The sequence below is a fragment of the Hemitrygon akajei genome, chromosome 9 (assembly GCF_048418815.1).
Source record: "Hemitrygon akajei chromosome 9, sHemAka1.3, whole genome shotgun sequence".
Classification (NCBI taxonomy): domain Eukaryota; kingdom Metazoa; phylum Chordata; class Chondrichthyes; order Myliobatiformes; family Dasyatidae; genus Hemitrygon; species Hemitrygon akajei.
In genome coordinates, this window is record NC_133132.1 from 31789234 (window position 1) to 31806218 (window position 16985).

The 16985-nt window shown below is 46.2% G+C and overlaps 1 protein-coding gene across 1 annotated transcript in view; it reads right to left on the reverse strand.

The window, feature by feature from the left end:
• LOC140732996 (sialate:O-sulfotransferase 2-like) overlaps positions 1-16985 on the reverse strand; it is a 231740-nt gene that overhangs the window by 41592 nt on the left and 173163 nt on the right. The window contains exon 6 of the mRNA XM_073055736.1: positions 10755-10955. Coding sequence (XP_072911837.1) covers positions 10755-10955 — 201 coding nt within the window. The remainder of the gene's footprint in view (positions 1-10754; positions 10956-16985) is intronic.

Consider the following 16985-nt stretch of genomic DNA (forward strand, 5'->3'; position numbering starts at 1 on the left):
AGGCCGTTCCTGTTTTTTGGGTTTGTAGCATCCGGCAAGGCAAGGCATCCGGGTTCTGGATCTTTGACCCTGAGTCGATAGATAAGGACAAAATTATAGCAGTTAAAGAAAAGAGACCACACTGTCCTGCCTGCAGTCTTCTGGCCTCCTGAATATAAGCCAGGTCGTTGTAGTCTGTCCATACAATAAAAGGGTTCTTGGCCCCCTCAAGCCATTCCTTCAGAGCCAATGTGACCATGAGCAGCTATTTCGGATGTCATAGTTCACCTTGCCCAGTGATAGCTGCCTGGAGAAGAATGCACATGGGTTCATTTTATTGTCTGAAGGTGTCCGTTGAGACAACACTGCACCCACTCTGACGTCCAAGACATCCAGCTCCACAATGAAGGGAAGGTGTGGGTCAGGTGAAACCCAAATGGGAGTTGTCATGAACCGCTGTTTGAGCTCTGCAAAACCAGCCTCTGCTTTGGTAGTCACAATAAAAGTTCATCTCTTAGTTGGTGCTGTCAGCTGAGCTGAAGTTCCTGATGAACTTTCTGAAGAAGTTGGCAAATCCCAGGAATCATTATGGACTTGTTTCATATTGGATGGTTGAGGTCCGTCCCTGACTGCCTGTGTCTGAGTAGGATCCACCTTGAGATTGACATTAGAGATGATAAAACCCAAAAATGAAATGGCAGATACAGGAAATTCAGATTTCTCCAGCTTGACGTAAATTCCATAATCAAGAAATCTCTCTAGGAAATCTCTGATGTGAGTGATTTGCTCCTCCATGGACCTCAAGAAGATTAGGATATCATCCAAGCAGATGCAGGCATACTTCTGGAGAGTATCCTGGAGCACGTTGTTTATAAAGGCCTGGAAAACGACTAGAACACTCGCGAGGTCGAAGGGCATGATGGGCTACTCCCTTGCCCTGTTGGTGTGTTGAGTGCAGTCTTCCACCCGTCGCCCTCCTTTATGCAGAGCAGATTGTACGCACTCTTGTGCAGTCGATTTGTACGGGTTCGACAGGATCCTGAGTAGGAGATGGGCTGGTCATTGTCTGAGGTCAAGAAGTGGAACTGCGATACACTGAGGCTGGGCTCGGGCTAGTCACCTTTGACCATGAGATAGTCTCACTCTTGCTCTGCCAGGTGATTATCAAGGCAGAAGGACTGGCCAATCAGAGCTCCTAGGTCATCTACCGGTTCTCCCAATGCAAGGGCATCCTTTAGTTCGCCTCAGAGTCACCAAGGCCTCTCCTCTCCTTGGCCAAAGTCTGAAATTCAAGTCTGGTCTGTTGCTGATCGACTACCCTGACGCACCTTCATCAGATGGTCCGAGGCTCTGCTTACTCTGGTGGGATGGTGGAACACCCTCTTCATGGTGAGCATGAATTCCTTCCAATCCGAGAAAGTCTCCGACCTCTGCTCCCAATGCATGGTGGCCCAGGCCAGGGCTCTTCCAGTCAGGAGACAGATCATGAAGGCCACCTTTACACACTCTGCAGGGAACCACGATGGCTGGAGTTCAAACACCAATGAGCAGTGAGTGAGGAAGTGCAGCGGGAGCCCGGGTCACCGCCGAATCTCTCCGGGGTCAGGAGATGGACTGACTCTGCAGAGCAACCAACAGCCTCACCCGAGTGGCTCTGGCTTCCTCCTTGTGCTAGCTGGTGCATGGCGACCTGCAGGTCGAGTATCACCAGGCTCTGTCGGGAAATCTTCTTGCAGGGTCCATGTTGGGCTCCATTGTACTGTGACGAGAGACCCAGGTGAGGATGGTTCGGACCCAAACACTGGAGTATCCAAGACTAGAATTGGGGCACAATACAAGACTGAAACAAAGACAGGTTTGTAAACTAGACACTAGATGAGATTCCAAACTTGAGCTAATGATTGAGCACCAAACCTCAGTTCAGATATTCTTTAAATTATTTAAATCCTGGTGCCAAAACATGGCCGCCAATTAGCAGGGCAGGCCTGAATCTTTAAAGGGCCACACCAGCTATCCATATTCTGGAGAGTTCGAGCATTTAAACCTCGGAGGCTGGTGCGGCTGGTGGCGTGTCATAACGACCAGATGTTTAAGTCTTATTCTAGTCAACACTGAGGCATTTAGGTGAATGTCAAAGTGAACAGGGCTGTAGGGATCCCACTACTAAGCACAACTTTCCCTCCCCCCCCTTTCTGCTTTCCGCAGGGATCGCTCCCTATGCAACTCCCTTGTCCACTCGTCCCCCCGATCCCTTCCCACCGATCTCCCTCCTGGCACTTATCCTTGTAAACGGAACAAGTGCTACACCTGCCCTTACACTTCCTCCCTCACCACCATTCAGGGCCCCAGACAGTCCTTCCAGGTGAGGCGACACTTCACCTGTGAGTTGGCTGGTGAGATATACTGCGTCCGGTGCTCCCGGTGTGGCCTTCTATATATTGGTGAGACCCGACGCAGACCGTTTCGCTGAACACCTACGCTCGGTCTGCCTGAGAAAGCAGGATCTCCCAGTGTCCACACATTTTAATTCCACATCCCATTCCCATTCTGATATGTCTATCCATGGCCTCCACTACTGTCAAAATGAATCCAAACTCAGGTTGGAGGAACAACACCTTATATACTGGCTGGGTAGCCTCCAATCTGATGGCATGAACATTGACTTCTCTAATTTCCATTAATGCCCCTCCTTACCCCATCCCTGATATATTTAGTTTTGTACCCCGCTCCTTTTCTCCCCCTCTTCTTTTTTTTCTCTCTCTCTGCTCATCACTCTGCCTGTTCTCCATCTCCCTCTGGTGCTTCCCTCCCCCTTTCTTTCTCCCTAGGCCTCCCGTTCCATGATCCTTTCCCTTCTCCAGCTCTGTATCACTTTCACCAATCACCTTTCCAGCTCTGAGCTTCATCCCACCCCCTCCGGTCTTCTCCTATCATTTTGCATTTCCCCCTCCCCCCACTACTTTCAAATCTCTTACTATCTTTCCTTTCGGTTAGTCCTGACGAAGGGTCTTGGCCCAAAATGTCGACAGTGCTTCTCCTTATAGATGCTTCCTGGCCTGCTGCGTTCCACCAACATTTTGTGTGTGCTGTAGGAATTTGATGTTTTGCAGACAGTGTATGGTTCTAGTCATACACAGAGGATGGATGTCACCGTTCAGAACCAGAAAGTTTTATAGCCAAGCTGGAGTCTTGGATTTAAAACCTTCCTCGCCTCAATGGATTCTGTCTACTCTTCTCACTGCCTCTGTAAAACAGCCAGCATAATCAAAGACCCCCACCTACTCCTGACATCCTCTCTCCTCCCCTCTCCCATCGGGCAGATACAAGAGCCTGAAAGCACGTCCCACCAGGCTCGAAGGCAGATCTATCTCACTGATATCAGACCATTGATCAGACCCACTGGATGACAGACCTTCTATCCCACTGATATCGGACCATTGATCAGACCCACTGGATGACAGATGTTCTATCCCACTGATATCAGACCATTGATCAGACCCACTGGATGACAGATCTTCTATCCCACTGATATCGGACCATTGATCAGACCCACTGGATGACAGACCTTCTATCCCACTGATATCGGACCATTGATCAGACCCACTGGATGACAGACCTTCTATCCCACTGATATCGGACCATTGATCAGACCCACTGGATGACAGATCTTCTATCCCACTGATATCGGACCATTGATCAGACCCACTGGATGACAGATCTTCTATCCCACTGATATCGGACCATTGATCAGACCCACTGGATGACAGACCTTCTATCCCACTGATATCGGACCATTGATCAGACCCACTGGATGACAGACCTTCTATCCCACTGATATCGGACCATTGATCAGACCCACTGGATGACAGACCTTCTATCCTACTGATATCGGACCATTGATCAGACCCACTGGCTGACAGATCTCCTATCCCACTGATATCGGACCATTGATCAGACCCACTGGCTGACAGATCTCCTATCCCACTGATATTGGACCATTGATCAGACCCTCTGGCTGACAGATCTCCTATCCCACTGATATCGGACCATTGATCAGACCCACTGGCTGACAGATCTCCTATCCCACTGATATCGGACCATTGATCAGACCCTCTGGCTGACAGATCTCCTATCCCACTGATATCGGACCATTGATCAGACCCACTGGCTGACAGATCTCCTATCCCACTGATATCGGACCATTGATCAGACCCACTGGATGACAGACCTTCTATCCCACTGATATCGTACCATTGATCAGACCCTCTGGCTGACAGATCTCCTATCCCACTGATATCGGACCATTGATCAGACCCACTGGCTGACAGATCTCCTATCCCACTGATATTGGACCATTGATCAGACCCACTGGATGACAGACCTTCTATCCCACTGATATCGTACCATTGATCAGACCCACTGGATGACAGATCTCCTATCCCACTGATATCGGACCATTGATCAGACCCTCTGGATGACAGATCTTCTATCCCACTGATATCGGACCATTGATCAGACCCACTGGCTGACAGATCTCCTATCCCACTGATATCGGACCATTGATCAGACCCTCTGGATGACAGATCTTCTATCCCACTGATATCGGACCATTGATCAGACCCACTGGCTGACAAGATGGACTCTTCACCCCACTGTCTCCCTCATTATGATCGTGCCCTTTACCTGCACTGCACTCCTTTAGTAGTTTCTATACTGCTACACTTTCTGCAATGCTTTACATTTGATTCTGCACTTTCTTGCAGGCATTCACAGTAGAACAAAGAAATACAACAGAATCAATGGATAACTACACACAAAGACTGATAACAACCTAAGTGCAAAAGGTGACAAACTGTGCAAATGGAACAAAATGATAAATAAATAAATACATATTTCCCCTTGGATGAGGAAACTTCAGATCCAGCCATTGATTCTCCAGACATTTTATAAATGCTTCAGTGAATCAATATAAACTTACAACATCACGGCGTGGTTCAGAGCACTGAGCACGATCAACCTCAGCCCACTCAACAGAATTGTCGGAATAAGTAGTAAAATCATTGGCCAGTTACAAGAATCTCTCAGCAGCGTCCATAGGAGACGGACTATAAAGAAGGCTCAACGAATAGTAGAGGACATCACACATACGACACTCTCATGCCATCTGGACGCCACTACAGGTCGCTGCCCATCAGCACCAGAAGAGCTTTATCCAGTTTTGTGCTTTCCTCCATTTGCCTTCTCTACACCCAGTTTTGAATATATAGTACGCATAGTACATTTGACAGTAAAAACAGTCCGTTTTATTATGTGTTTGTATTTTAAATTACATGCATTAATTTTTAGTATTTATTATCTATTGTGAGTATTTTATATTGTGTTTAACAATATGTAGTGTCATGTTCTGTATCTTAAGCTCTGTGACGTCATCCTTACTAGTGCACAACTGAAATACCTCACAGAAAATAAATTGAATTGAATTGAAGATTATTCCTCCTCCTTTCTCTACCTCAATATAGCAGGCCCCCAACATAAGGAAGCCTGTGGCTGTGAGACAGATAATGCTGGGCCGATGTTTTTACCACGCTCGCTTTGGAAATGCTGACCATCTTGCAGCTTCAACAGTGCCAGTGCATCGGGGCATCGGAGGCCTGGGAACACTGTGGGCTTCAGGGTCGTTTCCTGTTCATTACGAACACCGTTTCAGGGTGACACTTCCTGTGTGACAACGGGTGCTCAAGTGAGTGTGCTGCCAGCATCGCCTACTGATGAGAAGGCAAAGAGCGACGAAGCCTCACTGGAGGCCGCCAATGGCAGCAGGATGCAGACTTACAGGACACAATGGGTGATGATCTCTTTCACTGGGCGACGTTACACATGGGAGTTCATCCCGGCTAAAGAGACTGTACCTCTGCTCGGTGCAGATATCCTGTCTACTCAAAGACTGGTAGTTGATCTGAAAAGCTACCGGTTTGGTTTGTTACCCTGCTCCCCCAGTTAGTTCCCCACAACCACTCTATCCAAGCACATGTGAGTTTACTCATCTGCTGGGTGAATTCCCAGACCTCAGCAAGCCCACATTCTCCAATGCAGTCACAAAACATGGGGTTTAGCACCACATTTCCACAACTGGTCCACCTGTCCATGCTCGTGTGTGTAGTCTGAACCCTGAAAAGCTGACAAATGTGAAGGCTGAGTCTGTCAACATTGAAGGACTTGGCATTCCACACCAGTCGAATAGCCCCTGGGCTTCACCTCACCCTAAGTCCAACGGTGGTTGCCCCATGTGGAGTTTACCGATGCTTTAACAAGGCCACCACCTCTGATCGTCACCCGGTCTCACACATCCAAGGCTTTATGGCACATTTAGTTGGAACGTTAACTTCTTTCCAAAGTTCATCTAGTTGGGGGCTACCATCAGGTGCCTGTGTGCTTGGAGGGAAATCCCAAAAAGGCTGTGATAATCCTGTTTGGTCACATGTTGTTTAGGCTGAAGAGTGTAGCATAGACTTTCCAACGGCTGATGGACACTATTAAAAGTACAGAAACAGCACAGGCATCTACTCGACAATGTGGAACACAGTCCGAGGGCAGCCCGCAAAAGTTGCTAACGTAGCATGCCCACCATTCACTAACCCTATTGCTAACCATTCGTCATTGGAAGAAACTGGAGCTCCTGGAGAAGACACACACGGTCACGTGACGAACGTACAATCTCCTTACGGACAACGGCGGGAAATGAACCTCGATCTTCACATTGCCGGCGCTGTAAAGCGTTACGTTAACTACTACACTACCTTAAATACTGAACTGATAGTTCCTGTGCCCATGTTACATTACTCTGGATTGACATCACTGGTAAACATCTTTAGAGTGCGACAGCTGTAGATTTTTATGCTTCATGCACTGATTTCATCAAAATATGGCACTTAGTTCATAATTATCTATTTCTTATAGTCTGAATAAGACTTCACTGAAAGTAACTCAAACTTCCTTTGACAGCTTCAAGCATTTAGTTGACATTTTAAAACTCTTTATTTGACAGATAAGCTTAAAAAATACCAGAAGATTAAGATACCAGCTGTCCTTTTGGATACTGTAACCACCATTTCGAGATAATTTAAGGAAGATGGATGGTTTATTAAAACTGTTCTGAGACAAAACTAACATAGTGACATGGGAGGGGACAGAGAGAGCCTGAGTCGTGTGTCTGAAGCTGCAGTGATTTAAAATGAGATTGTTTTCAAAAGCAACAAGGCACGAAACAGTGCATCTCTCGCCAAGCAGAGGCTGATTGGGGATTTAAAACCAATCTCGACCTGGGAACAAGAAGGTCAAATTATCTGGCTTTTCCCCTGGCTTTCTAACACTTGGCCTCAGGGGTACGACACCTTCAGTCGACACAAGGCTTGGTCAGAGAATCATTCCCAAATACCTCGGATATCTTGCAGTGCCACCTGATCCTGAGTGTGGTTAGATGAAAGATTAGCTTTACTTGTCACACGTACATCGAAACATGTGTCCTTTGTGTCAACAACCAGCACAGTCCGAGGATGTGCAGGGGGAGAGTGCAAGTGTCACCAGGTTTCCAGCACCAACGTAGCACGTCCACACGTCACTGACCACAACCCATCCGTGTCCGGAATGTGGGAGGAAACCAGGGAGAACAGATAAACTCCTCACAGACAGCAGTCAAGATTCAAGTTCATGTGTCACGTGTACGTTGAAGTGAAATGAGTTATTTGTGTTAACTTGTGTATAGACTCTCCTGTGAGTCATACAGTCAATCTATGTGCATAAACCATCTTATGTATTTATAGTTGTTCTGTGTTTTCATTGTGCTCCTTCTTGTGCTATAGAGAATCTGGAATTATTTCATTCCCCTTTACATTTATGTACTGGAAATGACATTAACTAATCTTGAATCTAACAACTTGCACACCTGAGGGTGTGCTGGGGGCAGCCCACAAGTGTAGCCACACATTTCAGTGCCAACATAGCATAGCCACAATGCTCAGCAGAACAACACAGAACAAATCCCGTTCCTCACTCCCACCCACGCCCGTACACAGCCCTCTGTCCCCGGTTGCTGGTGCTGTAAGGCGTTATGCGAACTGCTACACTACAATGCAGGAGGAAAGCTTCATCACTCCCTGGTGTCACACTCCCAGCACGCTCCACAGACTCTCCTCTTGCCGCACTGCTGTATTTTGTGAGCATTGAGGGGCACGTAATTCCAGTACAGAGATGATTTAACCTCCCCAAATTGTCAACAGGTCCGTAAGCAGAGTGCAGATCACATCGGATTTGTTTCACTGTAAACCTTGTGGCTAACACTCCTTTTATTCACATTCCCACTGCTGTGTACCACACACAAACCACAGGGCAAAGCTACCTGCCCCCCCCCCCCCCCCAATAAAATCTAAAGATCTCAGGTCGATCCAATATGCCATTAATCACTCACACAAGCAAGTAATGGTTTGGCTGTTCTTTTCAGCAGATGCCCCACAGAAAACATATGAGCTAGATGGTGTCCTGACCAAGGAAATTGTTATTCTATGAATCTGCATCATTTATACTGGTTCACTTTCCATAGCTGCTGCCTGACCTGCTGGGTATATGCAGCATTTTCTGATCTTTCGAACTACTTGATTTTTTTTTCTCTCTGTCTGCTCTTTCTTCCAGGAATCTCAATCTCCTCTGAAATGTGAAATGGAACTGCAGATGCTGAAAATCTGAAACAAAATCAGGACCTGCTGGAAACACTCAGCAGGTCAGGCAGCACCAGTGGAGGGAGAATCGGGATTAACATTTCCCGTCAAAGGCCCTGAAGGATTTTTAAGTTTTAGAGAGTTTGCAGAAATGGTGGATAAGGAATAGGTCTGATAGAGTGTGTGGGGATAAGATGTAGAGGTAATCTGACTGAATACAATTAAACACGTGCGGTCACCGGGAGAACACATGAATTCCATACTGACAGCATTGGAGGCCAGGATCGAACCTGGGGTTGTGAGGCAGCAGCTCTACTTGCTGTGTCACTGTGCTGCCTGTTGTGCCCATTTCTGTAGGAGTGTGCATGGGAGAATCAATTCTCATCACTTCTGCTTTTCGTCTCAGTTAAAGTGCAAGTGTGGTGCGAGGGTTTCCATATCAGTGGCTGTGTAAAAAGGTGAGGTGTCACGAGAGTGATTCCTCTCCAGGCAATAGGGACAGTCACTCCACTAACTGGGTGTGGATGTGTATGATCTGGGGTGGGGAAGGAGGGAGGGAGGGAGAGAGGGATGGTGGTAGAGTGGGATGGAGAGAGAAAGAGAGGAGAGAGATAGAAAGAGAGAGAGAGAGAGGGAGAGAGAAAGTGGGGGAGAGAGAGTGTAAGGAAAGAGTGTGAGGGAGAGAGAGAACGAGAGATGGAACATAGCATGGAGGCAATTTCTCAAATCGCTACAGGGATCCTGGGAATTGTAACTATTAAATGTTCATTGCTGCAAGATTCTTGGGAAATAAATCAGGACAAAGGAAAACAAAAGCTGCCTGGCCTAGTCTGGTTTGAACAAGGGCAGGGTAACCCTCCATGTGTTCCTCCATTGCTTCGCCATGGTAACAACATTAATCATTTTGCTGCTTCTTACAACTCCCAGAATGCTCTTGGGGCTGTCGGTTGTATTTTCCCTCAGCACTTTGTCCTTCAGAAAACAATTAAAAAGAAATGCCTTTGTCCCCATGGTTACTCGGCCATTCCACCTCTCCTGTGAAGTGAGTGTTTTGTGAAATCTGGCATCTGTCGTGCGATGCTGTGAGGAAACGCTCTAGGGAGGGGTGAAGGGACGGATCTGGCTCTAACTGACCATCCCTTGGAAAGCTAAGTAGGGCAGATCAGAATCAGGTTCATCATCACCGACATACATTGAAATCTGTTGTTCTGTGCCAGCAGTACAGGGCAAGATATGAAATTACATACTAGTTAAAATAAAAATGAAAAACTGTATAGATATAAATTGTGCAAAAGAGCAGGGTAGTGTCCATGGGTTCATGGACCATTCAGAAATCTAAGGATGCTAATGTGTCCTGGTCTGGCCATGCAGATGCTAAGGGCAACAAATGCATCAACACTCCTACTTGCCCCAAAGTCTAAGGGAGTTTGCCACGTCCCCACTGACCGTCATGACTTTTTACAGGTGGACCACAGAAAGCATCTTATCCAGATGCACCACGGCGTGGTGTGGCAACCACCCTGTCCATGACGATAAGAAACTGCAGAGAGTTCTGTACACACCTCAGTCCATCACAAAAACCAGCCTCCCCTCCACAGACTCTGTTTACCAATCCAGAAACCCAACCACCTAGAACATTCTCTCTCCACACCACGCCCATCAAAGGCCAGAGAGCATGGCCAAGGACAGCTCCTATCCCATTGTTACAAGCCTCTTGTTGAACAGATCTCTTCTGTGATAAAGATGAATTCTTGACCCCTCCATCTAACTCATCATACCCTAAGCCGTTTATTTGTGAACCTGCCCTGGATTTTCTTTGCACCTAAAACACTGTTTTCTGTTCTCTGTTTTCCTTTGTACTACGTCTATGTTCTGATGTGTGGAATGACCTATCTAGATGGTACACATACAAACAGGTTTTTACTGTACTTGTTACAGTACCAAACCAATAACTCATTGTTAACATCAGATTTGATCTAGTGCTGGTTCCATCTTCCCTTGGCTTCACCCAGTAACTGAACCCTTGGTTTTCAGACAAGCGAAAGGCAACTCCCCAAAACCTACCTTTCCCCCTCCAGTGGGCCTCGGAGGCAAAGCCAATGTGACCTCCGTATTTGCGGTTAAATTCAGCCATCAGTGCTTTGTAAGGATTCCGGATAAGGAGGATTGCGGCGTCGAACGATTCGATTTCCTTCCTGCCGCTCTCGTGTGTCTTTATACAAATCAGCCGCCCACTTTTCCAGTGGTCCCGCTCTCCCTTGAAACCTGAGGGAGCATAAAGGAGAGAACAGGCATCACCATCAGCAGCTGATCCTGGTGGGCTGAACAGTCCTGGCTTGAAGTGAAGTCACCCTCTGGACAAAGGAAACAAGGACAGTGACTTCTCTTCTCCTCATCTGCCCATTACCTTCTCCTTCACTTTCTCCCACGGTCCACTGTCCTCTCCTGTAAGATTCCATCTCCTTCAACCCTTTACCTCTTCTACCTTTTGCCTTCCAGCTTCTCACATTGTGTGGAAAGGTTCCCTAGGCCACAAGGTCAGAACTCATCATGACCGAAAGATTAAAGATTAACTGTGTTTGTCACAGATACATCAAAACATGAACCGAAATGCATCATTCGTATCAAATCAAATCAGTGGGGGGCAGCCCACAAGTGTCACCCCATGCTTCCAGGGCCAACACAGCCTGTCCACAGCAGGAAACCAGAGCACCTGGAGGAAAGCCAAGAGTCATGAGGAGGGAATCGAGCCCCGATCAGTGATCAGTGCACTGTAACACTATAGTTCTAACCACTACACTACTGATCCACTCTTAGTATTACAGTCAGGGAGGGAATCGAGCCCCGATCAGTGATCAGTGCACTGTAACACTATAGTTCTAACCACTACACTACTGATCCACTCTTAGTATTACAGTCAGGGAGGGAATCGAGCCCCGATCAGTGATCAGTGCACTGTAACACTATAGTTCTAACCACTACACTACTGAGCCACTCTTAGTATTACAGTCAGGGAGGGAATCGAGCCCCGATCAGTGATCAGTGCACTGTAACACTATAGTTCTAACCACTACACTACTGAGCCACTCTTAGTATTACAGTCAGGGAGGGAATCGAGCCCCGATCAGTGATCAGTGCACTGTAACACTATAGTTCTAACCACTACACTACTGAGCCACTCTTAGTATTACAGTCAGGGAGGGAATCGAGCCCCGATCAGCGATCGGTGCACAGTAACACTATAGTTCTAACCACTACACTACTGAGCCACTCTTAGTATTACAGTCAGGGAGGGAATCGAGCCCCGATCAGTGATCAGTGCACTGTAACACTATAGTTCTAACCACTACACTACTGATCCACTCTTAGTATTACAGGCAATGGTGGGAATCGAGCCCCGATCAGTGATGGGTGGTGTTGTAAAGTAATTGCACTAACCACTCTGCCACCGTACTGCCTCCGGTTCTCCTCTTTCCCCCTATCAGTTCCTGGTTTATCCTGGCTCACTGAACCACAGGGAGCCCTGTTGGCCAATCTTTGTCCCTGAGCTCAGACTGTGAGACTGCTTGAAAATGGAGTCATTACACCTTGATTTCCCATTCACATTCCAACATGTCAGTCCACAGCCTCCTCTGCAGCCACAAAGAGGCCACGTTCAGGTTGGAAGAGCAACACTTCATATTCTGTATGGGTAGCTTCCGATGCTTGAGGTTACCCTCTCACCCCTCCTTTTCTCCTCACCTGCCCATCACCTCCCTCTGGTTATCTCCTCCTTCCCTTTCTCCCATGGTTCACCATCCTCTGTTATCAAATTCCTTCTTCTTCAGCCCTTTACCCCTCCAACCTCTCACATCCCAGCTTCTCACTTCATCCCTCCCTCCCCTACTCTCACCTGGACTCACCTCTTATCTGCCAGCTTCTACTCCTTTGTACAGTGAACAGATAGTCTCAGTCACATTACACAGGAGCCATGGAATAAATCTATTGCCCCTGCTCAACGTACAGTGATAGGATCTTCTATATCCACTGAGAGAGACGTCTCACCCCCAAGGAACGTGTACCTCTAGGCACTGCCCTGGCAATTGAATCGAGGTTGTTAAATTCAATGGTCTAGCTAAATATACAATCTTTAAATTTGGAGGCGAGTGATAAACTGACAGTGACTCTCAGCATTAAGGGAACATTATGGTAAAAAAAGACATTTATTTTCATGTGAAATATTAAGCACAAGAGATTCTGCGGATGCTGGAAATCCAGGCAACACACAAAATGTGCTGGAAGAACTCCGCAGGTCAGGCAGCATCCACGACGGCAATAAATGTTTGATGTTTCAGGCCAAGACCCCTCATCAGGACTCATGATAGAGGCTTCATCCCAAAATGTTAACTGTTTATTCCTTGCCATAAATACTGACTGATCTGCTGAGTCCCTCCAGCATTTTGTGTGTGTTAAACCATGTTCAGCTAGACATAATAGAGACCTGTGGTTCTGTTCAATGAATGACGAGGAAGATCTCTTGGTCTTTCCACATCTTGAATAAACAGCTGAGAAATACACTTGGTGGCCACTTTATTAGGTACACCTGTACACTTGCTCGTTTATGTAATGTCTAATCAGCCAATCATGTGGCAGCTACTCAATGCATAAAAGCAGCAGGCTCAGACCAAACATCAGGATGGGGAAGAAAAATGATTTGGAGAATGGATTGACTACCGGTGCCAGATGGGGTGGTTTGAGTATTTCAGAAACTGATGATCTCTAGATCCACAACAGTCTCTAGAGCTTAAAGAGAATGGCGCGTAAAAAAAAATTCTAGTGAGCGGCAGTTCTGTGGGTGAAAATGCCTTGTTAGTGAGAGAGGTCAGAAGAGAATAGACAGACTGGTTCAAGTTGACAGGAAGGTGACAGTAACTGAACTAACCAAGCATTACAACAGTGGTGTGCAGAAGAGCATCTCTGAATGCACAACATTTCAATCCTTGAAGTGGACGGGCTACAGCCGCAGAAGGCCATGAGCATACACTCAGTGGCAACTTTATTAGGTACAGGAGACAGTTAATGAAGTGACCACTAAACAGCTTAGACAATAGACAATAGGTGCAGAAGTAGACCATTCGGCCCTTCGAGCCTGCACCGCCATTTTGAGATCATGGCTGATCAACTACTATCAATACCCGGTTCCTGCCTTGTCCCCATATCCCTTGATTCCCCTATCCATAAGGTACCTATCTAGCTCCTTCTTGAAAGCATCCAGAGAATTGGCCTCCACTGCCTTCCGAGGCAGTGCATTCCAGACCCCCCCAACTCTCTGGGAGAAGAAGTTTTTCCTTAACTCTGTCCTAAATGACCTACCCCTTATTCTCAAACCATGCCCTCTGGTACTGGACTCTCCCAGCATCTGGAACATATTTCCTGCCTCTATCTTGTCCAATCCCTTAATAATCTTATATGTTTCAATCAGATCCCCTCTCAATCTCCTTAATACCAGCGTGTACAAGCCCAGTCTCTCTAACCTCTCTGCGTAAGTCAGTCCAGACATCCCAAGAATTAACCTCGTGAATCTACGCTGCACTTAGACTTGGCTACAATCCAGGGAAAGGAAATCAAAGGCAATGAGAAAGCCCATTCTCCTTCAAGTTATGAGATGACTGATGGGAAATCTCTTTTGATGTGCTGTTTACAGGATTGAGAAAATTATGATAAACCGGTACTCATTTTGTATGCAAATTCCCTTTGTGCATTCCAGTGGTTCTCTGACTTTCAAATAGTCATTTCAAAACATACAAAACTTACACCTGTTATTGTGAAAGCAAGTTGACCTAATCGCAATCTTATTACAATGAAGTCTTGGGTCTTCCTCCCATGTACGAGACTCAGCTCGCATCGCTCTGTATCCTTGTGAGGCCCTTGTCGGTAACTTTTGTCCACTATCCTACACTTGCGTTGTTGCCGGGACCTGAGGGCCTCAGCTACAGCAGGTTAACATAACGGTTACACAACGTTTACAATGCCAGATGGAAGATCTGGGTTCACTTCCTGCCGCTGTCTGGAAGGAGTTTGAAGGTTCTCCCCGTGACTCTGCAGGTTTCCTCCGGTGCCCTGGTTCCCTCCCACATTCAGAAGACGTTCCTTTAGTGTTAGTGAGTTGTTGACATGCTATGTTGGTGCTGGAAGCCTGTCAACCCTTGTGGGCTACCCAACACAATCCTTTTTCACTCTATGTTTTGATGTAATTGACAAATAAAACAAACCTTTTCATCTTAAATCATGTTTTTCTCCATAGGGAGAGGTTGGGCAGGCTAGGATTTCCTTATAACATAGGAGACTGAGGGGTGACTTTATCCAGGTGTACAAAACCACGTGGAGCATTGATAGAGTGAATGTACAATCTCTTTCCTGGAGTTGGGGAATCAAAAGCTAGAGAGTAGGTTTGAGAGAAAAGATTTAAAAGGGACCTGAACGGCAGTTTCCTGGGCAAAAATGCCTTGTTAATGAGAGAGGTCAGAGAACGATGACCAGACTGGTTCAAGCTGACAGGAAGGTGACAGTGACTCAAATAACCACACGTTACAACAGTAGAACATCTCTGAAAGCACAACCTGTTAAATCTTGGAGAGGGTGGGCTACAGCAGCAGAAGACCACCCTGGATTAGACTCCAGTGGCCAATGAATGTGTGAATGGTTTTGGAGTGTCAGTGAACACCAACCATCGACACATACTGAAAACTGGACGGTACATTTACATAGAACCTATCACAACGCTCCAACATCTACAACCAATGAAACATTTCTAAAGTGCATTCCTGGCTGTGTCCTACAAAACAAAGACTCATCGCAGGAGTACAAGATCTTTCAGAGTTAGGAAGCCAAACGTGAGCAGAACTTTACACATTTTTAATCTGCAGATGCTTTTGCTAACATCAAGAACTTGACCGATGGCCTCGGAAAGGCCAGGTTGCTCATTAATCCTACAGATCAGTTCGAACTGCCCTTCCACACTCGCTCCACTTACCAAATGTCCTGAGGGAAATTTATGCAAAGATTTCTCCCTGATCCTGAAAAGTATTGAAAACAAAACTCCAAAGAATCTGACTAGGTCATGATATCCATTACTGAATGCCAGCCAGTTAATGAGGAATCCAGCGTCACGTTGTCTCCTTTGATCAGTCTGTGTTTACCCCAAGTAACTTCAACCTCAGTTCTAACCAGAGTGGATAACTTCACTCAGCTCAACACCCAACTGATTCCACAACCCACAGACTCACTTTCAAGGACTCCACAAGTCATGTTCTCAATATTATTAGGCTACAATTTATTATTAATATTTGGTTCCTTTGCACATTGATTATTTGTCAGACTGTGCAGTTTTTTTTACTGAAGCTATTGAATTTCTTATTCTACTGTGATTGCCCACAAGAAAATGAATCTCACGGTAGTATGTGGTGATATTTACAAACTTGATGATAAACGGTTCAAGGTAAATTTATTATCAGAGTACAATCATGTCACCACACAACCCCGAGATTCTTTTTCTGCGGGCATACTTAACAAATCTATTTATACAACAGTAACTGTAAACTGTAAACAAACTGTGCAAATGCAGATACAAATAAATGGCAATAAATAATGAGCATGAAATTACAGGCTAAGAGTCCTTAAATGAGTGTAGTTATCCCCTTTTTATCAAGAGCCGGATGGTTGAGGGGTAGTAACTGTTCTTGAACCAGGTGCTATGAGTCCTGGGGCACTTGTACCTTCTACCTGGTGGCATCAGTGAGAAACGAGCATGGCCTGGGTGGTGAGGGTCTCTCCTGTTGGATGCTGCTTTTCTACGGCAATGCTTCATGTAGACGTGCTCAATGGTTGGGAAGGTTTCACCCATGATGAACTGGGCCGAATTCACTAAGTTCTGTAGGATTTTCTGCTCAAAGGCATTGGAAATCCATACCAGGCCGAAATGCAGCCAGTCAGCACACTTTCCACCATATATCTACAGAAGTTTGCCAAGGTTTTCGATAACATGCCGATCCTCTGCAGACTCCTGAGGAAGTAGAGGCACCGTCGTGCTTTCTTCGCTTCTTCTTACTTTGACTTCGAACTTTGAAACTGATTAATAAAACTGTAATTATTGGCTGAAGATGCTTTAAGGTTGATGTCAATCCCACTAACTAATTTTCATGTTTGTTTTTCAGTTTCTTCACTCCCGGGTTCTGGACAACAATGACAATGCCGGCGTTTCTCCGCCCTTAGTTGCTATGAACTAGGGTCAGTAAGGTATGGACGTGCTTTGCTGAT